The 22683-nt window shown below is 39.6% G+C and overlaps 1 protein-coding gene across 5 annotated transcripts in view; it reads left to right on the top strand.

Moving 5' to 3' along the window:
• ska2 (spindle and kinetochore associated complex subunit 2) overlaps nt 1–22182 on the top strand; it is a 40895-nt gene extending 18713 nt beyond the window's left edge. For 2 of the 5 annotated variants that reach the window (XM_043718154.2, XM_087977219.1), the window contains 6 exons: nt 6688–6777; nt 10151–10327; nt 11912–11995; nt 14616–14655; nt 16463–16592; nt 21043–22182. In XM_043718154.2, coding sequence (XP_043574089.1) covers nt 6688–6777; nt 10151–10327; nt 11912–11995; nt 14616–14655; nt 16463–16592; nt 21043–21178 — 657 coding nt within the window. In that variant the 3' untranslated portion in view covers nt 21179–22182. Of the gene's footprint in view, nt 1–2812; nt 3301–6687; nt 6778–10150; nt 10328–11911; nt 11996–14615; nt 14656–16462; nt 16593–19551; nt 19735–21042 lie in introns of those variants that run through there. The other 3 variants (XR_006315773.2, XR_006315774.2, XM_043718155.2) reach the window with 3 other exon arrangements.
• The last annotated feature ends 501 nt before the right edge of the window (nt 22183–22683 follow it).

A 22683-nucleotide genomic window follows, 5' to 3' on the forward strand; every position in this document is an offset into this window, starting at 1 on the left:
AACTCGAATAGGGCTTGAACGTATGACTAGTTTGGAGGAGAGTGTGCTCCCAGAGAGCCAAGTCATCAATATAAGTATTTGTATTGATGTATTTTCAATATACCCTGGAATGGGCAGATATTAAGTCCTATATTTAAGATTGAATTCGTCCCAATCTTGATGAAAGAAATGTTAGAGTGTCACCTAGTATTGCAAAGTGAATGTTCTTCATTGGAAGTGGATCTAGAAGCAGAAAACTTTGGGGGGTGCTGGTGGTATAGTATATGTCTTTCAGCTAGACCTTGAACAGATCCATTGGAGAATAGAAGGACAGCATATCATTATTATTAGATTTCTCTCTATTTCTTTAAAAGAGCACACAGTCCAGAAGCAAATGCTGGCCAATATGTATCTAATATTGAGTTCTTACTCTCATGTGGCACAACTTGCCCATTTGGTTCATTGGAGATAAGAAGGAGAAGGAATGTAAGTGGACCCAATTTGCAAAGTCAAACGGTTGTGGGAGTAAGCTACATAATGGTATTTTTGTTTCAAAAATAATTAAATGTTATTGGGGAGCGAGGCAGTATCTTCTATATTGATTTTAAAAATCAGGAAGACATTATTCTGATAGTTGCTATTAATAACTTTGTGGTTTCATGCTACCAAAGAAAAAGAGTGCAATGAATATATGTGGGTGAGATAAACTAGTTGTTTTCCTTTGGTAACATTGTTTCCTTGTATTATTTTAAGAGGTTTTCAATTACAGCATCCCAAAGTAAGGAAACATTTGGTTTTCTAAAGGCACAAACTACGTTTTTTGAATAGCAATGTCACTGAGTAATTTATAGTGTACATTGTGCAGACCTAAGAAGAACAGCACAATTGATTTGGTGACTGCAAAAAAGATGACGTTTCCTATCCGTGCACGATGCAGTATAGTGGAGAAGTAAATTTTGGAACCTTTAAATTAATTTGTTTGAAACTGGAAATATTTGAAATTAGTGGTTGTTAATCATGAGCATTTGTGAGGCATGCCACTGATCTAGTTTCTTAAAGTTCCTCTTTGTTTTAAATTTTTGGAGACGCTTTGTGGTATTAGATGAATTCACAAGGTCAGTTACAGACACTTTCCTCAAGAAAGAGGTGGTGGTTACATCAACTAGTAGGTCAGCAAGCTATCTGAAATATAGAGTCATAGAGATGTTCAGCATGGAAACAGACCCTTTGGTCCAACCTATCCATGCCGACCAGATATCCCAACCCAATCTAGTCCCACCTGTCAGTACCTGGCTCATATCCCTCCAAACCCTTCCTATTCATATACTCATCCAAATACCTCTTAAATGTTGCAATTGTACCAGCCTCCACCACATCCTCTGGTAGCTCATTCCATACACGTCCCACCCTCTGCGTGAAAACGTTGCCCCTTAGGTCTCTTTTATATCTTTCCCCTCTCACCCTAAACATATGCCCTCTAGTTCCGGACTCCCTGACCCCAGGGAAAAGACTTTGTCTATTTATCCTATCCATGCCCCTCATAATTTTGTGAACCTCAATAAGGTCACCCCTCAGCCTTCGACACTCGAGGGAAAACAGCCCCAGCCTGTTCAGCCTCTCCCTGTAGCTCAGATCCTCCAACCCTGGCAACATCCTTGTAAGTCTTTTCTGAACCCTTTCAAGTTTCACAACATCTTTCCAATAGGAAAGAGACCAGAATTGCACGCAATATTCCAACAGTGGCCTAACCAATGTCCTCTACAGCCGCAACATGACCTCCCAACACCTTACTCAATACTCTGACCAATAAAAGAAAGCATACCAAACGCCGCCTTCACTATCCTATCTACCTGCGACTCCACTTTCAAGGAGCTATGAACCTGCACTCCAAAGTCTCTTTGTTCAGCAACACTCCCTAGGACCTTACCATTAATTTATAAGTCCTGCTAAGATTTGCTTTGCCAAAATGCAGCACCTCGCATTTATCTGAATTAAACTCCATCTGCCACTTCTCAGCCCATAGGCCCATCTGGTCAAGATTCTGTTGTAATCTGAGGTAACCCTCTTCGCTGTCCACTACACCTCCAATTTTGGTGTCATCTGCAAACTTACTAACTGTACCTCTTATGCTCGCATCTAAATCATTTATGTAAATGACAAAAAGTAGAGGGCCCAGCACCAATCCTTGTGGCACTCCACTGGTCACCAGTCTGAAAAACAACCCTCCACCACCACCCTCTGTCTTCTACCTTTGAGCCAGTTCTGTATCCAAATGGCTAGTTCTCCCTGTATTCCATGAGATTTAACCTTGCCAATCAGTCTCCCATGGGGAACCTTGTCGAACGCCTTACTGAAGTCCATATAGATCACATCTAATGCTCTGCCCTCATCAATCTTCTTTGTACTTCAAAAAACTCAATCAAGTTTGTGAGGCATGATTTCCTACGCACAAAGCCATGTTGACTATCCCGAATCAGCCCTTGCCTTTCCAAATACATGTAATACAGGATTCCCTCCAACAACTTGCCCACCACCGAGGTCAGGCTCACCGGTCTATAGTTCCCTGGCTTGTCTTTACCGCCCTTCTTAAACTGTGGCACCACGTTTGCCAACCTCCAGTCTTCCAGCACCTCACCTGTGACTATCAATGATACGACTATCTCAGCAAGAGGCCCAGCAATCACTTCTCTAGCATCCCACAGAGTTCTCAGGTATACCTGATCAGGTCCTGGGGATTTATCCACTTTTAACCGTTTCAAGACATCTAGCACTCCCTCCTCTGTAATATGGGCATTTTGCAAGATGTCACCATCTATTTCCCTACAGTCTATATCTTCCATATCCTTTTCCACAGTAAATACTGATGCAAAATATTCATTTAGTATCTCCCCCATTTTTTGTGGCTCCACACAAAGGCCGCCTTGCTGGTCTTTGAGGGGCCCTATTCTCTCCCAAGTTACCCTTTTGTCCTTAATATATTTGTAAAAAAAACCCTTTGGATTCTCCTTAATTCTATTTGCCAAAGCTATCTCATGTGCGGCAATGTTTTTTTTTTCAAAGGCCTGATTCACATTCTAAATCTAGGAGTATAGTGCAGTCACCACATTTCTATTGCTCCATTTCTGGCAGTCTAATTTATCTTTTGTTTTTCTCTCCAGTCTTTTATTTTGTTCCACAGCATAGAGCCTTTCCCATTCTCAGGATGTCCCAAAACACTTCACAACCAGTGAATTACCCTTAGAAACATTTTCTGGCATCGGTAACTCCACTGTCTTTGACAAATGGCATGAGGAAGAAATGCTGTTTGCATTAAGGAAGCAGGTACAAGTTTCACATTGGTTGGTTGTTCTCTCTCCTTGGAGTCAGAAGGTTGAGATTTCAAGACTTACTGTAGGATCTAAGTATGTGATCAGGGTTGGTTGAGCAGTCATTGTTTTGAAGGCAAACATGGCAGCCGTTTTTCTGAGATTCCACAAATAACAATGATATAAATGAATGACTAGACACACTTCAGGTAATCCAGGTAGACTGTTTGGCAAAGTTCCTTGGATGTTCAAATAATGCCATGGGGTCTTTTATTTACATCTTGGCAGGTAGACTGTGTCTCTGGTTAACTGTTATCCTAACGTTGGTGTCTCTTGGCAGTATAGAAGCCAACCAGAATTACATTAAAATGTTAGAGTAGATTATATGACATGTTTTGAAGCAGAAGATTGTGGAATCCAGGGTGCTATAACTGAACTAATGCAGACACTTACCTGCTTAAAGTATGGATGTTATTTTCTTGTACCTTGTTCAATACGACAAATGTTTTTAAAACTGGGCCCAGTTCAAAATTCACTGCTTGCTGATGATTGCAAGAATTGTAAGAAAAAAAAATCACAAATTACAGGCACAGAACCCTGAGGCAGTAAAAAGGTCAGTGCTTGGACAGATAAAGTGCACAATGCTGACATTTTTGGGTGGAAGGGATTAATTTAGTAATGTATAGGTTGACTGCTCACGTTGCTGGCATCAAATCTCTCACTGAGTCCTGGAATGATAAGTGTCCATGAAAAGTCTAGCATCGCCAGAACAAAGGTTACTGCTATGAACATACAAAATTCTGCTTGAAATTAACCTACATTACCCCATAACCCATAGCTTCCTGGTAGATGGTTTGGACAAATGCATTCCATTGTGTCCTATTTTTGTCTGGAAGGGAGAGAAATCTCCATTGTAAGGAGAGGATGGTTTTAATTTCATCCTTGAATTTCTTCATTGGAATGCCCTGAGCACTTGCTTAAGAGGCTGCAGTTTTAGTTACAAAGTATTCCCTATCATGCCTTTCTTTTTGGTATGACTGGATTTTTGTTTAGGAATTCAAAATATAAAGAAATTGTGGAAATCTCTGGTCTAAGAACCATTATAGAATGCAATTCACTTTTTAAAAACTAGTAATATGAAGTGAACATTACAAACTGTATAACTGTCTTCAGGACTGTAAGTCCTTTAAACATTTAATATTATCACAACGTCTTATAATAATTAGTTTTGTAAATGGAAAATGGTGCTTTACCTAGTGTGGCCAGTCTTTTCTAAGCACTTTCATTTTTAGAAAGTTCTTTTATATCCTGTCTAAAGGGAAACTGTGTACTCTTTACCAATTGATTATTCATTAATGTGTGCAAGCAGAAAGAAATCCTACTGAAATATTATACTTTTGTGGCTCATTAAATAGCAATTTTTTTTCTTGACGAGCAGGCACAGAAGGTTTTTTTTAATCATTCCAAAAACTTTGAGTAGATTCTGTCCCACTTAATGAACAATATCCTCATCAACCAGACTTTCGGGTGAATTGAGGTGATTCTGCTGTGTCAATTGGTTCCACTGTTTTCCACGTTACAATAATACTGCAGTTTGGACAGTCCTGTGAAACTGTATTGGGCACTATTTAAATGAGTTTTTTTTCTCCCAGTTGCAGAAAATAGTCTCTATATAGTGAAGGAACAGTGTTCCTTACTCTGACTAAATATAACTTGAACCTCTTAATGCCTAAAACCAGCAAACTGGACACAAACAAACTAGGGATTAAATTCATGTGATATACATGACTGACTTGCTAAGCCATTGGGAAAAAGGATGCTCCAGAATTGAAGTATGGTACTTTATTGAAGTAACAAATTTGATGCAGGTAAAATGGTATGTCCTTGTTATTGCCTTGCCTGAGGGAATGTATAATTCATAGCTCAAGTTTGAATTCCACACCTGGGAACAGAGTTTCAAACCAAAAACCAGGTGTTTTGAGCACAGTGAGTTTTGAGTGTTTTCCTAGGGTCATCTCAACTTGTCTCTTGTGAAACAGGTGGCAGAATAACCAAATGTCTCTGCTTCTATGAATTCCTTCAAGATGATTACCTTCTGAGATTCCGACACAGCAGAAATGTGCAGTTGGCAGGAATCAACAAGCTTTACTTCTGACTCCCAAATCAACTGCACCTTGGATAATAATTGTGCCAGGTTCTGTAACTTCAGACTGGTTTGTTAATGGCTGCAGTTTTTACTTTTTGTTTTAAAAAGTGATTGCCGTACCAACAGTAAATTTTTAACACTTTTTAATTTTATGATTTAAACTGAGCCGTGGCTTCTTATTTATCTACTCCTCCCATCCTTAGTTTTTCATTTGACATTTAGAAAAAGGAAAATCCTGTTTCACTTTTTCAAGATTACTTGTCATAGTTCCCCAAATCAGTCATTCTTTATCTGGGGCTTACTGATTTCTGGGATCTGTAAAAATCATGCACAGGGCAGCTGTGCAAAAATAAGCAAGTGGTCACTACATGTGCAATGCAGTCTGATCCGACTGCCTTACTTCAGAAGGAGCAACACTGCAGCAACGTGACCAGGTGCATCCCGGTTACTCAAGGTTGGTGGTGAGTTTAGCCTTGTATGGAAAGGGGAGGTGTCTTAAACTTTGACACCGCCATCGTGCTGATATGTGCAATACTTGCTTTCATGAAAGTGTTATTAAAATGCTCACTACATGCAGCACTTTCAAATTTCATATGTACAGTAATGTATTTTAAATAGGACATTGTGGGGTCCTGTGATTACTGATATAGTCCTCTTGGAAAGAGGTCCTTCAATGAGAAGCTTGGAATCCTTGAATTTTCATTTTTAGAGTGCTAGCTATTCCGATAAATGAGAGCAGACCGTGCAAAGGACCACAATGGCTATTTGGTAAGATGTGCCTCAGATTTTGGGTGGAGGGGTAAGTTTTAAACTGACACTTCCCACCACCACTGCTCCCCAGTCTCCATTTGTACAACGTTTTGGTATTTGTTGAGTTTGATTTATCCTAATCTATTTGAGAGTGGGTCAGTTCAAGAGACAAGTTACTGTTTGATATACTCTGATGGCTACTCAATAAATATATGTATAAATAAACTTTGGGGCCATCTATAACATGGTTTTGAAATTTGTGCTTTAATCTGTGCTATATGGCCCTCTTCCCATTCTGCTACATGTCCAAGGAATTCAAGGATTGACTCTTACTGCTGTGGAAGATCACTTGTGATTAAGCTCTTGCTGGTCCAATGTTAGAATTCCTAGAGAGAATGATGATGGAGATAATGAGCACTGATATGATTGCTTGATGGTAGGAGTAGTCCACCCAAGAAGCAAATTTTTAACTTGTTCTTTTTAAGTGATTTACTTTCCTTACTTTAGTTCCAGAAGGCTGAGTCTGACTTGGATTATATCGAGCACAAGCTAGAGTTTGAAATAGTGAAAAATCTTCCTCGCAACGCACCAGCACAGGTACATCTTTTGTTGTGTCATTTTATGCCCACATTCTTGAGTTTGGGTTCAAGACATACTGTTTGAGGAGAAGGCAAGGTCAAGAACTGTCTTCAGGCTTTGGCTAATTTATAGTGCTTTATTACATATTAAGAGTACAGTATTGAGATGTACCAGGCTCTAGCTTTACAGTTAGTGTTGAAAGACTTTTCTGCAACTTCTACCACTTCATGTTTGTCGTTCTGCTCTATTTTCTTTCTACTCTGCATATGTGGTGCCATTCACACCTCGGGAACTTCTTCACAAAGTTCCTCCAGGTTCCTAAAGCCCTTGCACGACAGTATGTTTATTGTCTGATTAGGACATTAATTTGAGGGGGCCTATTGGGGGGTAGGTGTGCATTTGACTACACTTTGTAGACTTTTATTTCTGCGAATCTTTATCATGTCTGTCACTGAGATTATTAAACAAATTAGTTTCAATCACCACTCCCAACATGTAACCATTTAGCGAGTTTTGAGAAGATTTGTAGCTCAGGTTGAGGTTTTGGATGTAGGTTTGCTCGCTGAGCTGCAAGGTTCATTTTCGGACATTTTGTCACCATACTCGGTAACATCTTCAGCGAGCCTCCAGACAAAGCACTGCTGATGATTCCTGCTTTCTATTGATATGTTTGGGTTTCTTTGGGTTGGTGGTGTCATTTCCTGTGATGACGTAATTTCCTGTTCTTTTTCTCAGGGGATGGTAAATGGGGTCCAAGTCAACGTGTTTGGTCATTGAGTTCCGGTTAGAATACCATGCTTCTAGGAATTCTCAGTTTGGCTTGTTCTAGGATGGATGTGATGTCCCAGTCGAAGTGGTGTTCTTCCTTATTTGTATGTAAGGATACTAATGAGAGAAGAGTTGCACCAGAGACTAAAACACTTAGTAGAAGACTCATGCCACTCCATCCACTCCACACAAGAATTCCTGAAGACCATCAACAACACTAAGAAGAGGATGAAATAATGGTCTCCTTTGACGTAACAGCCCTGTTCACATCAATCAACATCAACCTGACCAAGGAAACACTACACTATTAGAAGACCCAAAGGCGCACACATCAAACGCCACCAACCTCATCAGCAAGGACAGTATCACCAAGCTAGTGGACCTATGCCTTACCATCCATTTCACCTTCAACAACAAAACCTACAGACAAACCCAACGGGAACAGCCATGGGATTTCCGATATCAGGGCTCTTAGCAGAGACCGTAATGCAGAGACTCGAACAGACAGCTCAGCCAAACATCCAACCCAAACTTTGGGTCCACTACGTGGATGACACCTTTGTCATCACCAAATGAAACAAATTAGAGGAAATCTTCAAGACCATCAATAATACCCTTACTAGCAAAAACTTCACTAAAGAGGAGGAAAATAATAACAAACTGCCATTCCCAGATGTCACAGTAGGGCAAGCAGCCAACGGTGAACTTCAAACCAGCGACTACGAGACAATGACACATATGGACCAAATATTGAACTACAGAAGCATCATCCCAACATCCACAAACAAAGTTGCGTCAGAACATTATTTCAACAAGCCACCACACACTGTAGCACAGAGGAACTATGCAGAGCAGAGGAAAATCACCTATACGGCATATTCAAAAAGAATGGGTACCCAATGAACACCACAACAAACCTAGACAAACAGACAAAATGCATCCAGAAACCCTAGCTGCTCTCCCTTACATCAAGACATCTCGGAAATGACTGCCAGACTACCCAGACCCCTTGGCATCATAGTAGCCCACAAACCCACCAACACACTAAAACAGCAGCTAATGAGCTTGTAAGAACGTGTACATACAACAACCAAAACTAATGTCATTTACAAAATACTTTGCAAGAACTGTAACAAACACTACATTGGAAAAACAGGCAGAAAACTAGCCACCAGGATGCATGAACATCAAATAGCCACAAAAAGACATGGCCCACTTTCACTAGTATCCTCACGGACAAATGAGGAAGGACACCACTTTGACTGGGACAACACATCCATCCTAGGACAAGCCAAACTAAGATATGCATGAGAATTCCTAGAAACATGGCATTCTAACCGGAACTCTATCAACAAGCACATTGACGTGGACCCCATTTACTGCTCCCCGAGAAAAACAACAGGAAATAACATCACCAACCCAAACATATAAATAGAAAGCAGGAATCCTCAGCAATGCTTTGTCTGAAGGCTTACTGAAGATGTTGGAGGAGAAAGTGAGGACTGCAGATGCTGGAGATCAGAGCTGAAAATGTGTTGCTGGAAAAGTGCAGCAGGTCAGGCAGCATCCAAGGAACAGGAGAATCGACGTTTCGGGCATTCCTGAAGAAGGGCTTATGCCCGAAACGTCTATTCTCCTGTTCCTTGGATGCTGCCTGACTTACTGAAGATGTTACCTAGTAGGGTGACGAAATGTCTGAAATTGAACCTTCCAGCTCAGCGAGTAAACCTACATCCATGTAACCATTTATTGCTAGTTGGAGTCCAGGTATTTGTTGGTAAGTTTTGGATATTCTTGAATTTGACTTTATCCTAATCCATTCAGATTACTTTTACATACTAGTTTGAATGGGTCAGTTCAAGAGACAAGTGACTAACTGCTTGATATGCACTGATAGCTACTCAATAAATGTCAGTTACATATGCATTTTTAAACAAATTACAAGATTTACACAACAGCCTAATGTTGTTAAAGTTTAGATTCTTCTCTAAAATGAATGTGGCAAGAAGCTGTTAATTATAAAATGTCCTTGAGACTAGCTCTACTTGTGCAATTTGTAGCTGCTCTATACACTATTTTGAAAATATTTAACTAGTGTGTTTTTTTTTGACTCGTCAGCAAATTCAAAGGCAGTTTACTTTTTTTTTGCTGCCTTGTCAGTTGTGATATCCAGTGAGAATTTTCTCAGGTGAGGAATATCAATGGAAAGTCCTTAGTGTTGGAGGAAATCTTGTGGCAACAATTTACATAATTAATTACTTGGACCATAACCCCTTTATGGTTAACGTTTATTTATGACTGTGCATGACTTTGTTATTTTTTCCTCTCTGTTTGCTGTATTATTGAATTATCTTGGTTGTTAGATGAATTATACATAAATATATCACTGATAGTAGACTTACTGCAGGCCTTCTTGATGAAAGGCTCTTACCTGAAACATTGATTCTCTTGCTCCTCTGATGCTGCCTGGTCTGCTGTGCTTTTCCAGCATCACACTCTAGCATCTCCAGCGTCTGCAGTCATCACTTTCCCTTAACTGCAGGCCTGGCTGATTCAACGCAACATTGACCTGAATTGTTTCTGTCTGCTACTGTTCTCAGTATATTTTCTATATGCATTTTAGGAAAATCCAGTAAAACTGCTGGAGCAGCTGAGGGTAATAAAATCTCGTTATCGCGAGTTATCTTTGGAGGCAGATCAGATTGCCAGTGAACAAAAAGAGGCTGTGGATTTTATCCGTTCGCAACTTGCTACCACGTTTCAGTTAGTGCAGAAACTGCAAGAGCAGAGTGACCTCGAGGTAAATTAATTTAACTACTGTCTTGTAAGTTGAGTTTGATCCTTGTGGAGTGAGATTTAAAATGGCTTTGCTGTTTTTTATTAAAACTAAGCTATGTGGTACTGAAAGTGGTGTGTATTATTCTGTGGATTATTTATTGATTTTAATTAGTTGTCTGTGGTGTTTTTAAGTGGATGGTGTCCATAAACTCATTGTATTCAAATACAATAAAGCTACATTGGTAAAGATTCTGTCTGTCCAGTGAGGTCCCAATGTCTCCATAGAACACACCTACTGTTGCAAATATGAAGAGCTTGTTGACAGAAACCAAGGCTTCATAGCACCAAAGGGAGTGAGATATGTTTATTCTTTAAAACTGATAACTAATCTTGGCTGAAGTCTGTTCCTTATTACTCTTTCCTGTGTTTGCTATTGTATTGTAGAAGGTGGACGTGGGAATCCTTTAAATGGTATCCTTTCCTTAGGCTATGAGAAAGAATCTTGGCCTATTTCTTCCTGGCTGAAGATTTGTTCCACAGTTCCCTGCAAGGTTGGGTCTCCATCCAATTGCTATACAGCGGGGATGTCATTCTTAAAAGTGACAACTTTAAAATATTTAAGTGCAGTTCTTACTAACTGCTGAGGCCGGCGAGTGAACTGAGCTCTCTCAAAGCCCAACAATACCAGTGTTACTGAGATTCTCATGTCTTAACAGTGGTTAGTTAGGATTTTTTCCAGATGCTAAGAATATTAAAATGTTTGGTTTTGCTTCTTAAAATTGAGAGCAAGTGATGCAAAAGCTATGAATGATAGAAATCTGAAGCCAAAAATTAAAATGTTAGAATGTTTTACCAGAGTTCATTTGATTTGAGAGCGATCCCTCATCAGTGTTCCAAACAGAAGTCCTGTCATCCGTCCTGAAAGGACCACATAAAATATTTCTCTTTTAGGTTGTTTTCTTTCCTCCATTCTTCCATAGCATGTGGCCATCACTGGCCAGGCTAATATTTTGTTGCCTATCACTAATTTCCCTTGAACTGAGTAGTTTATTCGGCCATTTCAGAGGGCAGTTAAAAGTCAGCCAATGTGCTTTGGCTCTGAGTCATGTACTGTGCAGACCAGGTGAATAAAACAGATTTCCTTCCTGAAAGGGCATTAGTTGAACCACATGGTTTTTATGACCATTGATGATAGTTATCATGGTCACCATCACTGAGACTAGCTTTCAATTCTAGATTTATTAATTAAAAGGAAATTCCATTGGATGCCATGGTGGAATTTGAGCCATTTGTTTCAGCATCGGCTTTGGCTGTTGGATTGCAACTCCAGTGTTATCACAACGGCATCACTCCTCTCCCTCCAAAAATATGCCTGGTGACACTGTGCACTTCCTGCATTTTGTGTTCTTTCAATCTTGGTGTGTTGGCTTATGCAAGCTAATCTGAGTGCGTTCTCAGTTGCTAGTGAGATTTTGCTGTGGGTGCGAATGTCTTTAACGTGCTGCGTGTTGTTAGTCTGTAGTATTGTCAATAGCTTATGGTGCAATTACAGCCAACTAATTTTTGTGTATTAAGGGATTTTAATTTAATCACGTTTGTTCTCCAGTCTTGTCCACCCACTGACGATGAGCAGTGGGCTTTGCAGAAGGTTCTGAAATCTGAGGTTTTGACTGGAGCAGGTCCTTGTGAGGTATGTTGTGTTTTGCTACAGTGCCTTTCTAAATTGCATTTACTTGTCCCAGTATATGATTTGTGTTGTATATGGACTTATAAGCAAAAGGAAAACAAAACTTGGCAGCATTGACAAGTTGGAGTGGGCAAGTAGGTGACATGAAGTTCAATGTGTAGAAATGAGTTGACAAGTTTTGATGCAATGAACATGTAAAAACAGTATAAGGTAAAGGTTACAATTCTAAAGAATGTGCAGGAGCAAAAAGACCTGAGTATCAAGGTGTGTAAGTCATTAAAAGTGCCAGACAGGAAGAGAGAACATACAGTATTCTAGGCTTCATTAATAGCAGCATTGAGTACAAAAGCAGAGAGGCTAATTTGAACTTACAAAGAGCTCTGGTTATGCTTTGGTTGAAGTACTGTATGCCATTCCAAGCACTGCATCTTTGTAAGGATGTGAACGTGTTGGAGAGAGTGCAGAAGAAGTTTCAGAATGGCTTCAGACTTTAGAGAGGTTATGAGGACAGATTGGAGAATTTAGCACTATATCTCTTGGGGAGAGAGAAGGCTAAGAGGAGATCTGATAGAAGTTTTCAAAATAATAAGGGCTCTGGATAAAGTATGTGTAAATGTGGAGAAAATGTTTCCACTTGTAAGAGGGTCAAGAGCCAGAGGAGACACATTTAATTTGTTTTGCAAACAAAAAGTAAATACCAATAAGTAAAATCCTTTCCTCAATGAGTAGTTAGAGTCTGGGGTGAACTGCCTGGCAGTATGGTGGAACCAATTCAATTGAGGTATTCAAAGAACAGAAGATAATTATTTGAATAGAAGCAATATGCAGGGTAATGGAGAATAGATAGGACGTTGGTACTAAGTCAGAATGCGAAGGAACTTGGCGCAGACATGAATTGAATGGCTTTCTGCACCCTCAGAAGTCTGAAATTAAATGTTTAAAATTGGCCTTTTGAAAGGAAACTATTTAAATGGTAGTTCTTGTAGGTATTTTAATTTCTGTTCACTGAATGTGTTTTTATTTTGTCCAATTGTCACCTTGTTCCAAGTAATATTCTCAAAATGAACTAATCTATTAATTATTGGTCTGATTCACTTGAAAATGGTGATTATATTATTTTTGCAGTCGGTTGAGTGGACAGAGGGTCTTGTGGTAATGATAGTTATGATTAAATTTATTACCCACTTGCTGAGTCAGAACTGTGCTTTATTCTGTTTTCTCAAATCTGTATCTGCTTCCTTCCATCTCATATTTGTGTGTTTCTTGAAATCTGATAAGTACTCCCAATATCAACAGCCTTTAATTTTTTTTGTTCTGCTTGCAGTCTTTTGTGACCCTTTTTCTCCTCCATCCCCACCCTCAAGCAGGAAAATACTATCCCTTTATCTGGTGTGGCTTAGATTGGGAGCTGCCTAGTTAACATTGTACCTGTACTCAGCTCAGTCTGTAATAGTAAAGTGTCAGTGTTTTTAACATTAGCGCCTGTCATTGTGAGTGTTCCCGAACAAAGCTATATGCTCCTTCTATCATTCTTCTACCTACTCGACAGATGGATGAGGAGAATTGGTATTACTGAAATGGAGGAAAACTGCAAAAAGTTCAATACAAAGGGACTTGGTGGTACTTGTACATGAAACGCAGAAAGCCAGCAGGTAATCAGGAAGGCTAATATAATGTTGGCCCTTATTTCAAGGAGTAAGAGTGGGAAGTCTTACTGCAACTGTACAAGGAGCTGGTGAAATCACATCTGGAGTACTATGAGCTAGTCCCCTCATCTAAGGAAAGATTAATATTTCATTCAAGGCAGTTCAGAGCAGTTTCACCAAGATGATCCCTGGTATGTAGGGATTGTCTTATGACCAAAGGCTAAACAAATTGGGACTGTACTCACTGGAGTAAAGAAGAATGAGGGACGATCTCATTCAAGCATATAGGATTCTTAAGGGGCTTGATAGGGTACATGCTGAGAGGATATTTCCCTTTATAGGAGAGCCTAGGACCAGAGGGTTTCATGTCAGAATAAAGGGGTCCCAATTTAAGACGCAGATGAGGAGGAAGTTCTTTTCTCCAGGGTTGAGTGTCTTTGGAACTCTTTGCCATAGAGAGCTGTGGAGGTAGAGCCCTTGTGTATATTTCAGGGAGAGCTAGATTCTTGATCTAGCTTACGGGGAAATAGAAGCAAAGTGGATGTGGTGAATGTTGGATCAGTACGATTCTATTGAATGGCAGAGCAGGCTCAAAAGGCTGAATGGCCCACTCTTGTTTCTTATGGTATGATGCTATTTTACTTTATCCAGACTAATGTACACCTCCTATTAGTTATATATAGCACTGTAATACTTAACTAAGAATAGTCAGGTGAAAATGGAGAAATGGGTTTATGTAAATACAGTAGCTGAAATTCTCTGAATAAAATACTGTTAAAATGAAACATGATAACCTGTAAATTTTCCTTTTTTAAATCTTGAGTGGATCAAAAAGTTAGTTTGCATTTTTTCGATGGCAGTTTGATCATTGTCCAAATATGTCTGCTTTTTGTTTTAAAGCTCTGACTTAAGTTCATATGCTCTGATTTCTACTTTCTCCTTTAACAAAACTGATCTTTTCACTTTTTTCCTGACAGGAACCTTGTGCGCAATCTCCAAAACCACAGCAGATGAAAGGTTGGTGTGCGACGAAATGTAATTGAGGAAAAGACGCTTTCTGAACACTATCTTTCCAATCTGACTTGATTTTGTGTAGATCACAGCTGAGACTGATTCTCCCAAAATCTAATAGAGCAGTCAGTGAACAGCACTTACAGGAGCATAAGACTTGAAAAATAAAATTAGGCTCTGTAAGCTTCCCATTGCCACTCAATAAAATCATGGTTGATCAAGTTATGGTCGCAACCCCACTTTTCTATCTGTCGCACAACTGTAGAATCCGATGTCAAAATTCTGTTTAACTTAGCCTTGCATCAATTCAATGACCGAGCCTTCACTACTTTTGGAAGAAGAGAATTCCACCCACTAACATTCCTATCGGGAGGAAGAAAGATCCCCTCATCTTCATCTTAAAAGGTATCCTAAAGTGTCTTCCAGAGTTCTAGTGCACCTGCAAGGAGAAATATTTTTCCACTATCTGCCAGGATCCTGAGGGGCTGATATATTTTAATACGGTCACCTCTCGTCGTTCTTAACTCAAATGGGTACAACCCAGTGTATCCAATTTCTTTTTTCTGGTAGCATAATCCCGTCATCCCAGGAATGAATTGAGTGAACCTTCTCTCAACTGCTTCTAATACTGTATATCCCTTTCCAAATAAAGAACTGAAGTGGTTTTTTGTTCTCTATGCTGTGGACTCCAAATTTGGAACACATTTAGAGGGCTACAAAGATACGACTAAAGAATGGAACTAGCTGGGTAGCTCTTTTGGCAGCTAGGGTGCAGCCACAATGGGTCAGATGACTACCACCTGTCCAGTAAAATTCTTTACTCCAAAGATAATTCTGTTCAGAGACCTGTAAATCTTATTGGCCAACAATTACTTGGTCAGAGTGGCTTGTTAATTCCCATAATAAGGGGATCCAAAAGTGATTTCGGTTCTCCAGTCTTGCAGTTAAGAAATATGTCATGGAATGGCATGTGACTAGACTGAGTGCCAAGGAGAGTGCTGGCCAACTATATTGGATATTCTTGGCAGTTTAGTGCAAAAATAACAGTGCAAAAACCAGAAATAAAAATAGGTGGCGACAACAAGAGTTTTGTTGGTCATCTTTCTAGTTTTAACTTCAGTTGCCTCAGCACTAAAATTTGGGGAGTAAGTTGGCATCTGTAACTCCATAAATTAGTAAAGTTTACTGTATTGCTCATGAAATGTGAAATAATTCAACTTTAATTCAGCATCTCGACACAGCACCAGCTGAAAATATTTTTGTGGCAGTTGTAAAATAAAACTTTAGTTTGAACTTCAGTCAACAAGCTCTGCAGGTTAAATACTTTACCACCTCTTTCAGTGACTATTTTTCAGAGTAGCAAGTTTCCTCACACACAACTTGAATGATCAGTTTGGTCTTGTGGGAGAAAGGTTAGCCAGAGATCAGAAGGATTTCCTTCTTAAGTAGATCCCATGGCACAATTTTAATGTGTACAAGGGCACAGGATGAAGCACTGTGAATTTTAAATCTGTGCTTGTTCACTACAGTGTGCTGAGACTTCTAAAATAAGTTGAACGTTCTTTTAAAATGAAAACAAGTTAATTCTACAAAGTAGTGAGTAACTGCTTATCACTTGTGGTTTAAATGTGTTAATCAGGGTAAAAGAACAGGTCATGAAATGTTTTTAAACATTTGTATGACATTATGACCTTTTTAGCTTCATATCCAGTGAATTCATCTCGAATGATAACTCCTCATTCATTATATTCTCTGCATTTCAAACTCTGATCAGCTGTTTTTAATTAACTATAAACTGTTATTTGCATTTCAGTTGAGTTTGAACCAGTCACTGAGAAGATGTTCATGTCTGTACCGCAGAGTGTGAGGCAAACTGTAAAACTTGCTGATTTGAACATGTTTTATCAGCAACTCTTTGATTACTTCACAAACAACAAAAATAGGTGAGTGTGCAACTCCTAATAAACTTGGATAAATTTTGTAATCTCTTAGTCACCATTGATGAGGACTCTGGGTAAAGTGCACTGAAAGGTGCCTGTGTCTACAGGGGAGTCCTTTGCCTCTAGTTGAATTTTGGAACTACTGAGGAAGTAAAATCAGGAATCTGTGGGGTTAGTATTTCTTGAGCAGATCCAATGAGTGTATTTAGGCTGTCAGAATGTTTCTCTTTGCTTGGGGCGGTATGGTGGCTCAGTGGTTAGCACTGCTGCCTCACAGCGTCAGGGACGCAGGTTCGATTCCAGCCTCGAGTGACTGTCTGTGTTGGGTTTGCACATTCTTCCTGTATCTGCGTGGGTTTCATCCGGGTGCTCCGGTTTCCTCCCACAGTCCAAAGATGTGCAGGTCAGGTGAATTGGCCATACTAAATTGCCTATATGTTAGGTGCATTAGTCAGAGGGAAACTGTTCTGGGTGGGTTACTCTTCGGAGGGTCACTGTGGACTTGTTGGGCTGAAGGGCCTCTTTCCACACTGTAGAGAATCTAATCTAAACTCTTTCAGCAGTTCCATCTGACATTGACAATTACTGATTTTCATCCTCCTGGTTTAAAGGCTGTATCTCTCCCAATTTCTGTATCATTACTAATGCTCTGGCTAATCATGACTAATGCTCTGGGGAGAAGTGGTACTGCAGATGCTGGAGATTAGAGTCAAGATTAGAGTGGTGCTGGAAAAGTACAGCAGGTCAGGCAGCATCCAAGGAGCAGGAAAATCGACAGAGGGCTTTTATGGGCGGCACAGTGTCTCAGTGGTTAGCACTGCTGCCTCACAGTGCCAGGGACCCTGGTTCGATTACGGCCTCTGGCGACTGTGTGGAGTTTGCACGTTCTCCCTGTATCTGCGTGGATTTCCTCCGGGTGCTCCGGTTTCCTCCCACAGTCCAAAGATGTTCAGGTCAGGTGAATTGGCCAAGTTAAATTGCCCATAGTGTTAGCTGCATTAGTCAGAGGTAAATGTAGGGAAACGGATCTGGTTGGGTTACTCTTTGGAGGTCGGTGTGGACTTGTTGGGCCAAAGGGCCTGTTTCCACACTGTAGGGAGTCTAATCTAATTACCATCCAACAGTTTTAGTCACCTTGTGACAACTGCTTGGTTTGCTGTAGTTGTTTGCTTAATAAATCAAAAAAAATTCATAATCTGTTGTCTGTTTTAGATTGTATCCCAATTAAATCTGTTAGCTTTGCAGTATTGAATGAATTCCTGAGCTGTTATTTAACTCTAGTACAACAGTAATTTGATCAGTGGTCTTTATTTACATATATAAGGGAAAAAAACAAAATTTGACCTTTTACTCCGCAAATCACAATATTGTGTGCTTGCATGGCCTTCAGCCAGAGTAAGTTAATCTGGAGCAGGAAACTATGCAATAGCACATGCTGTATACATTATTAGTGTATGGGTACTTGGCTGGAATCCAAGCCTTACTTCGTTCCCTGTGTATTGCTTTACGCTCCAAGCAGTGCTGGAGGAACACTTGAGGGCGTTGTACAACAGAACCGTAGAAATAATAAGAGCACAGAAGGGGATCCATCCAACTCAGTGGCACCCAGATGCCCTTTCTAATCCCATCTTTCTGCATATGGCCCATAGCCTTTCAGCTTATAGTTGTTAAAGTCCATGTAACAAGGATTCCAGCTCCCCTAACACTTCCTTCATTATTTTGTCCAATGTTTCACACTACTCCTTTTGGATTCCTTTATCCACATCATCTCTTTCCTTTGAATACAGAGCCAAAACGTTAATTTAAAATTCTTCCCAGATCATTCAGGGGAAATGTAAAGAGTAATAGGGTAGGTGTGTGGGTCTGTGTGGGATACTCTTCGAAGGGTCAGTGTGGTCTTGTTGGGCTGAAAGGCATGTTTCCACACTGTAGGGATTTGATGATTTGATCATCTGCATTTTCATACAAGCTTCCTTCTTCCTCTTTAAGTCCCACTTTTTCCTTAACTGTCCTTTTGCTCATTATATCCAGGTAAAACTTTTGAGTTTTCCGTTACCTGTTTTTATAATCAGTCTGTTTGGAGATGTTATTACGTACCTCTGGAGGAGGTGGGACTTGAACCCAGTCCAGGGGTAGGGGCACTATCACTCACTGCAAGAGGACCCTGTTATATTCAAGTACATCGACTGTTCTCGGGAGAAGCTTCTGAACACATGTTTTAACACACCTCTGATGCAGATCGAAATCTAAGCCCAATCGGAAGCAGCAACACTTAACTCGGCACTTCAACAGCTTGCTTGCTAGTTAGTATTTTTTTATGCCATCTCTTTAATTTTTGCTTACTTGATCTTGTACTTTTTTTACTCTCTAGGCTATTTGATTTTTTGTGACTATCATAAGCAGTCTTTTTCTGTTTAATTTTGCCCTGTACTTAAGACAGCTGTGATGATCTAGATTTGGCAGTACCATTCTTGTGTTTGGAGGGGCCATGTCTGCTTTGTGTTCTAAGGATCTCCCTTTTAGTGCCTCTCACTTGTTTATCACTTACTTATCCTTTAACAGTCCTTTCCAGTCCATCTCAAACAATTTCACATTTTTGCAAAATTTGCCTTCACCCAGTTTAAAACTTTGACTCCCAATTTATCTCTATCCTGTTTCATCATAATACTAAATCTGACCAAATTGTGGTCGTGCAGTCACTTCACCCACTTGCCCATCTTCATTTCCCAAAACTAAATCTAGAATTGTCTTGTCGGGCTTGTCAAGTATTGTTCAAAAAGAAAAGATTCCTGGACACAGTTCATTAATTTTTCATCCGCTATGCCCCTTATGTTTGAAACCCAGTTGATATTGGGATAATTAGTTTCCTACTATTGTTGCCCCCTCATTCCTACAGACAGAAATTTGGCTATATTATATAACCTATATATATGTTCTTCTATCTCCCTTTCTCTATTTGCAGGTCCATAATGTACTCCCAGAAGTGTGATGGCCTGTTTTTTATTCCTAAACTCAACCCATAAAGCATCGTTTGTTAACATGTTTAGTATGTCATCCATTCTCACCACTCTACTGTACTCTATCCTGCCTGAAAATTTTATATCCAGGGTTGGTGAGCTGCCAATTTATTCCATCCTTCAGCCTGGTTTGTATTATAGTAAAGATATTGTGTTGCCACATGTCTATTTGTGCTCTTAGTTTTTTCTGCCTTGTTTGTAATACTCCTTGCATTGAAGTATACATAGCTTAACCCCATTGATTTCCTTTGGATGCTTTCTATTCCCAATTTCTTTCATTTTTCTCAGTCGCTGACTACATCACTAATGACTGTTTCACCTCCCGTTTCCTGATCTGAATCAGACCCATCTAAGCCTACACTTGACTTTCTAGCCCCCTGCCGTACTAGTTTAAAACTGCATTAACAAAACTAGTAAAAGCCCACTCAAGATATTTGTCCCACCTGTGCCCAGGTGCAATCAGTCAGGTTTGTACAGATCCTACCTTCCCCAGAAATGATCCTAATGCCTCAAGAATCTCAACCCCCCCCCCTTCCTGAGACACCATTTCTGCAGCAACACATTGATCTATCCTCTTATTCCTGCTCTCACCAGCATGTTGCACTGGGAGTAATCTGGAATTTGTCATTTTGGATGGGGAGGAGGGGTTGCATTGGATTGCAGTTTTATATTCCTAGAAGTCAAAACCGTATGATTCCAATTTCTACTATACATTTGTCTTGCTCTTTTTCCATTCCTCCCAATCTTGGCAGATTGGAGTGAAGAATGGAATTTTCCATTGGGTTCACACAATGAATGAGCTGCCAGAGGAAGTGGTGGAGGCTAGTGCAATTGCAACATTAAAAAGGCATCTGCATGGGTATATGAATAGGAAGGGTTTGGAGAGATATGGGCCAAGTGCTGGCAAATGGGACTAGATTAGGTTGAGATATCTGGTCAGCATGGGCGAGTTGGACCGAAGGATCTATTTCCGTGTTGTACATCTCTATGATTCTATAATGCCTTTTGCCACTATTGGTACAATTCAAGATAGATTCATCTGCTCAAGAAGTTGACATAGTTAAGAATTTAAAATGTAAGATATCAGAAATTTTTTTAAAAATTTGAATTCTCACTAACTTTCCTTAGTTTGAAACCCTTGGAAGGAAATATCCCCACGTTATCCAGAAAATAAAATTCTACTGTGGTCCTCCTAACCAAAAGCATTTGTTTGATGGTTAAAAGATATCAATCCAACTTGCAACTTCCATATGTCACATTCCTGTGGTTAGACTGGGAGTATTTGTTTGGAGTTTTAACTGTGCCTGAATCTCAATGAGCTTTGCATGTGGCTTCATGTTTGTACTTTTAGTCATTTACTGTCTTCAAAAATTAAAGGAAAGCTGTGACTGACTATATCTCAGGTTTGTTTTACATTTAATTTGCTTTCCTTCCAGTTCTGCGCTGAGTGTGATACAGATGAACAAGCTCAACATGAAAGCAACTGAATCAAAGTTAAAAACATTAAAAGCTCTTGAAATCCTTCAACTAGACAAAAAAGGACGAGTCCGACTTTCCATCAAACCCTCATAAATGCTGAGAGTCCTCTATCAGACTGGGTTTTCTCACTTGGACCTTGCATAAATCAGAGAGGATTGCAAAACCATTTCACTGTCTTGTTTGGAGGTTTCCAAACTTTAAGATATGGATTCAAGGATCTTTTGGATTGTTAATTAAAATTGAGCATGAAGCCATCTGGAAACTGCAACTTGAGGTCTAGAAAGCTGTTTTCAGTTGTGACCTTGCTGTGCATTAGGAGCTGGTCTTCCTAGAGTGGACTCGATTGTTAAGACAGAGGCAATGTCACTTTAATTGGCAGTGGAATCATGCGCCATATTTTCTTAGCTTTTCAATGCTGTTGGTTCTGGATTTTTTTTCTAATGAGAGCAGCTGATCAAGGGAAATATGTAACTTTACCTTTAGTTGCTTTAAATCGCCTAAAATAGGCTGCAACAGAAGTGGTGAGTTTGCATCTGGGGAATGTTCCCTTGCCCACCCCAAACAAATTTGGATAAGTTGGATCTGTGTGCTATATGTTGTTCCGTACATGGACAGTCAAAATTCCATCCGAGTAGCTGTTACCTCATAATAACCACCTTCACAGCATTTATATTTAACTCTCTTGCAGTTCCCTGACCCTTGCACAAAGCATTGAAAAAGAGCAGATATTGTACATTTAGTGACCATTGTCTTTTGATTGGTAATTTGTGTGGGGGAAGAAATTATACAATGTATTGTCACTTCCTAGTTCATAGAATCTTGTGGAAAGTCTAATTTTTGCTGATGGTGTTTGGCTGGTCTGCACTGAGCTGAAGGTGTAAAGTTAGGAGATTGAGTTGAAATTTAAAATTCTATATTTGATAATCCTGAAACCAACAGAGGAAATAAGCAAAGATTTGCTTAAGTTTTATTTTGGTTCTTTCATACTGAAAAGATTCTTTGTACTGATATATTCAGCTGTTTTTGTATAATTGCATGAACAAATGAATAAGATAGCTGAATGGTCAATTTTTGTTGAATAAAGTGAAATGAGGTTATTATGGATTTTCTTCATTACTTATGTAGCCTTAGTTAAGGATGGCTGCAATGGAGAATTGAACATTCATCATTTTGAATTTGGCTACACAGTTTAAATCAATCACCAGTTGGTTAGTTGCAAATCAGTGGTAATGAAAAGGCCTTACGGTTGCTCATTGACCCAATGTTAAACCATGTTTAGTTTTAGTCCCTAGGGGAAGAGAGAAAGTGAGTGGTGGTGGGATGTGGGTTTAAAGCTGCAATTCGATGTAAAAATGATTTCCTATCTTGTACCTGGCAAATACTGATGTTTGAACAGTTATAATACCTCCTTAATGCAATCTGTTGACACAGATTCCAGCAAAATCCATGGTGTAAAATTTAAGTTTCATTTTATCATTTTTCACTTTTCTTGTATCGCTGATTTTGTTATCTGTTAAATTCTGCATACTTATTCTCTCTCTTCACTCTTCTCTCCTCACTTGTCAGTGGTTTCTCTAGTTCATAGCTTTACGTATTAT

The sequence above is a fragment of the Chiloscyllium plagiosum genome, unplaced genomic scaffold, assembly GCF_037043375.1.
Source record: "Chiloscyllium plagiosum isolate Xiang-an unplaced genomic scaffold, Cpla_swu_hap1 HiC_scaffold_31, whole genome shotgun sequence".
Taxonomy (NCBI): domain Eukaryota; kingdom Metazoa; phylum Chordata; class Chondrichthyes; order Orectolobiformes; family Hemiscylliidae; genus Chiloscyllium; species Chiloscyllium plagiosum.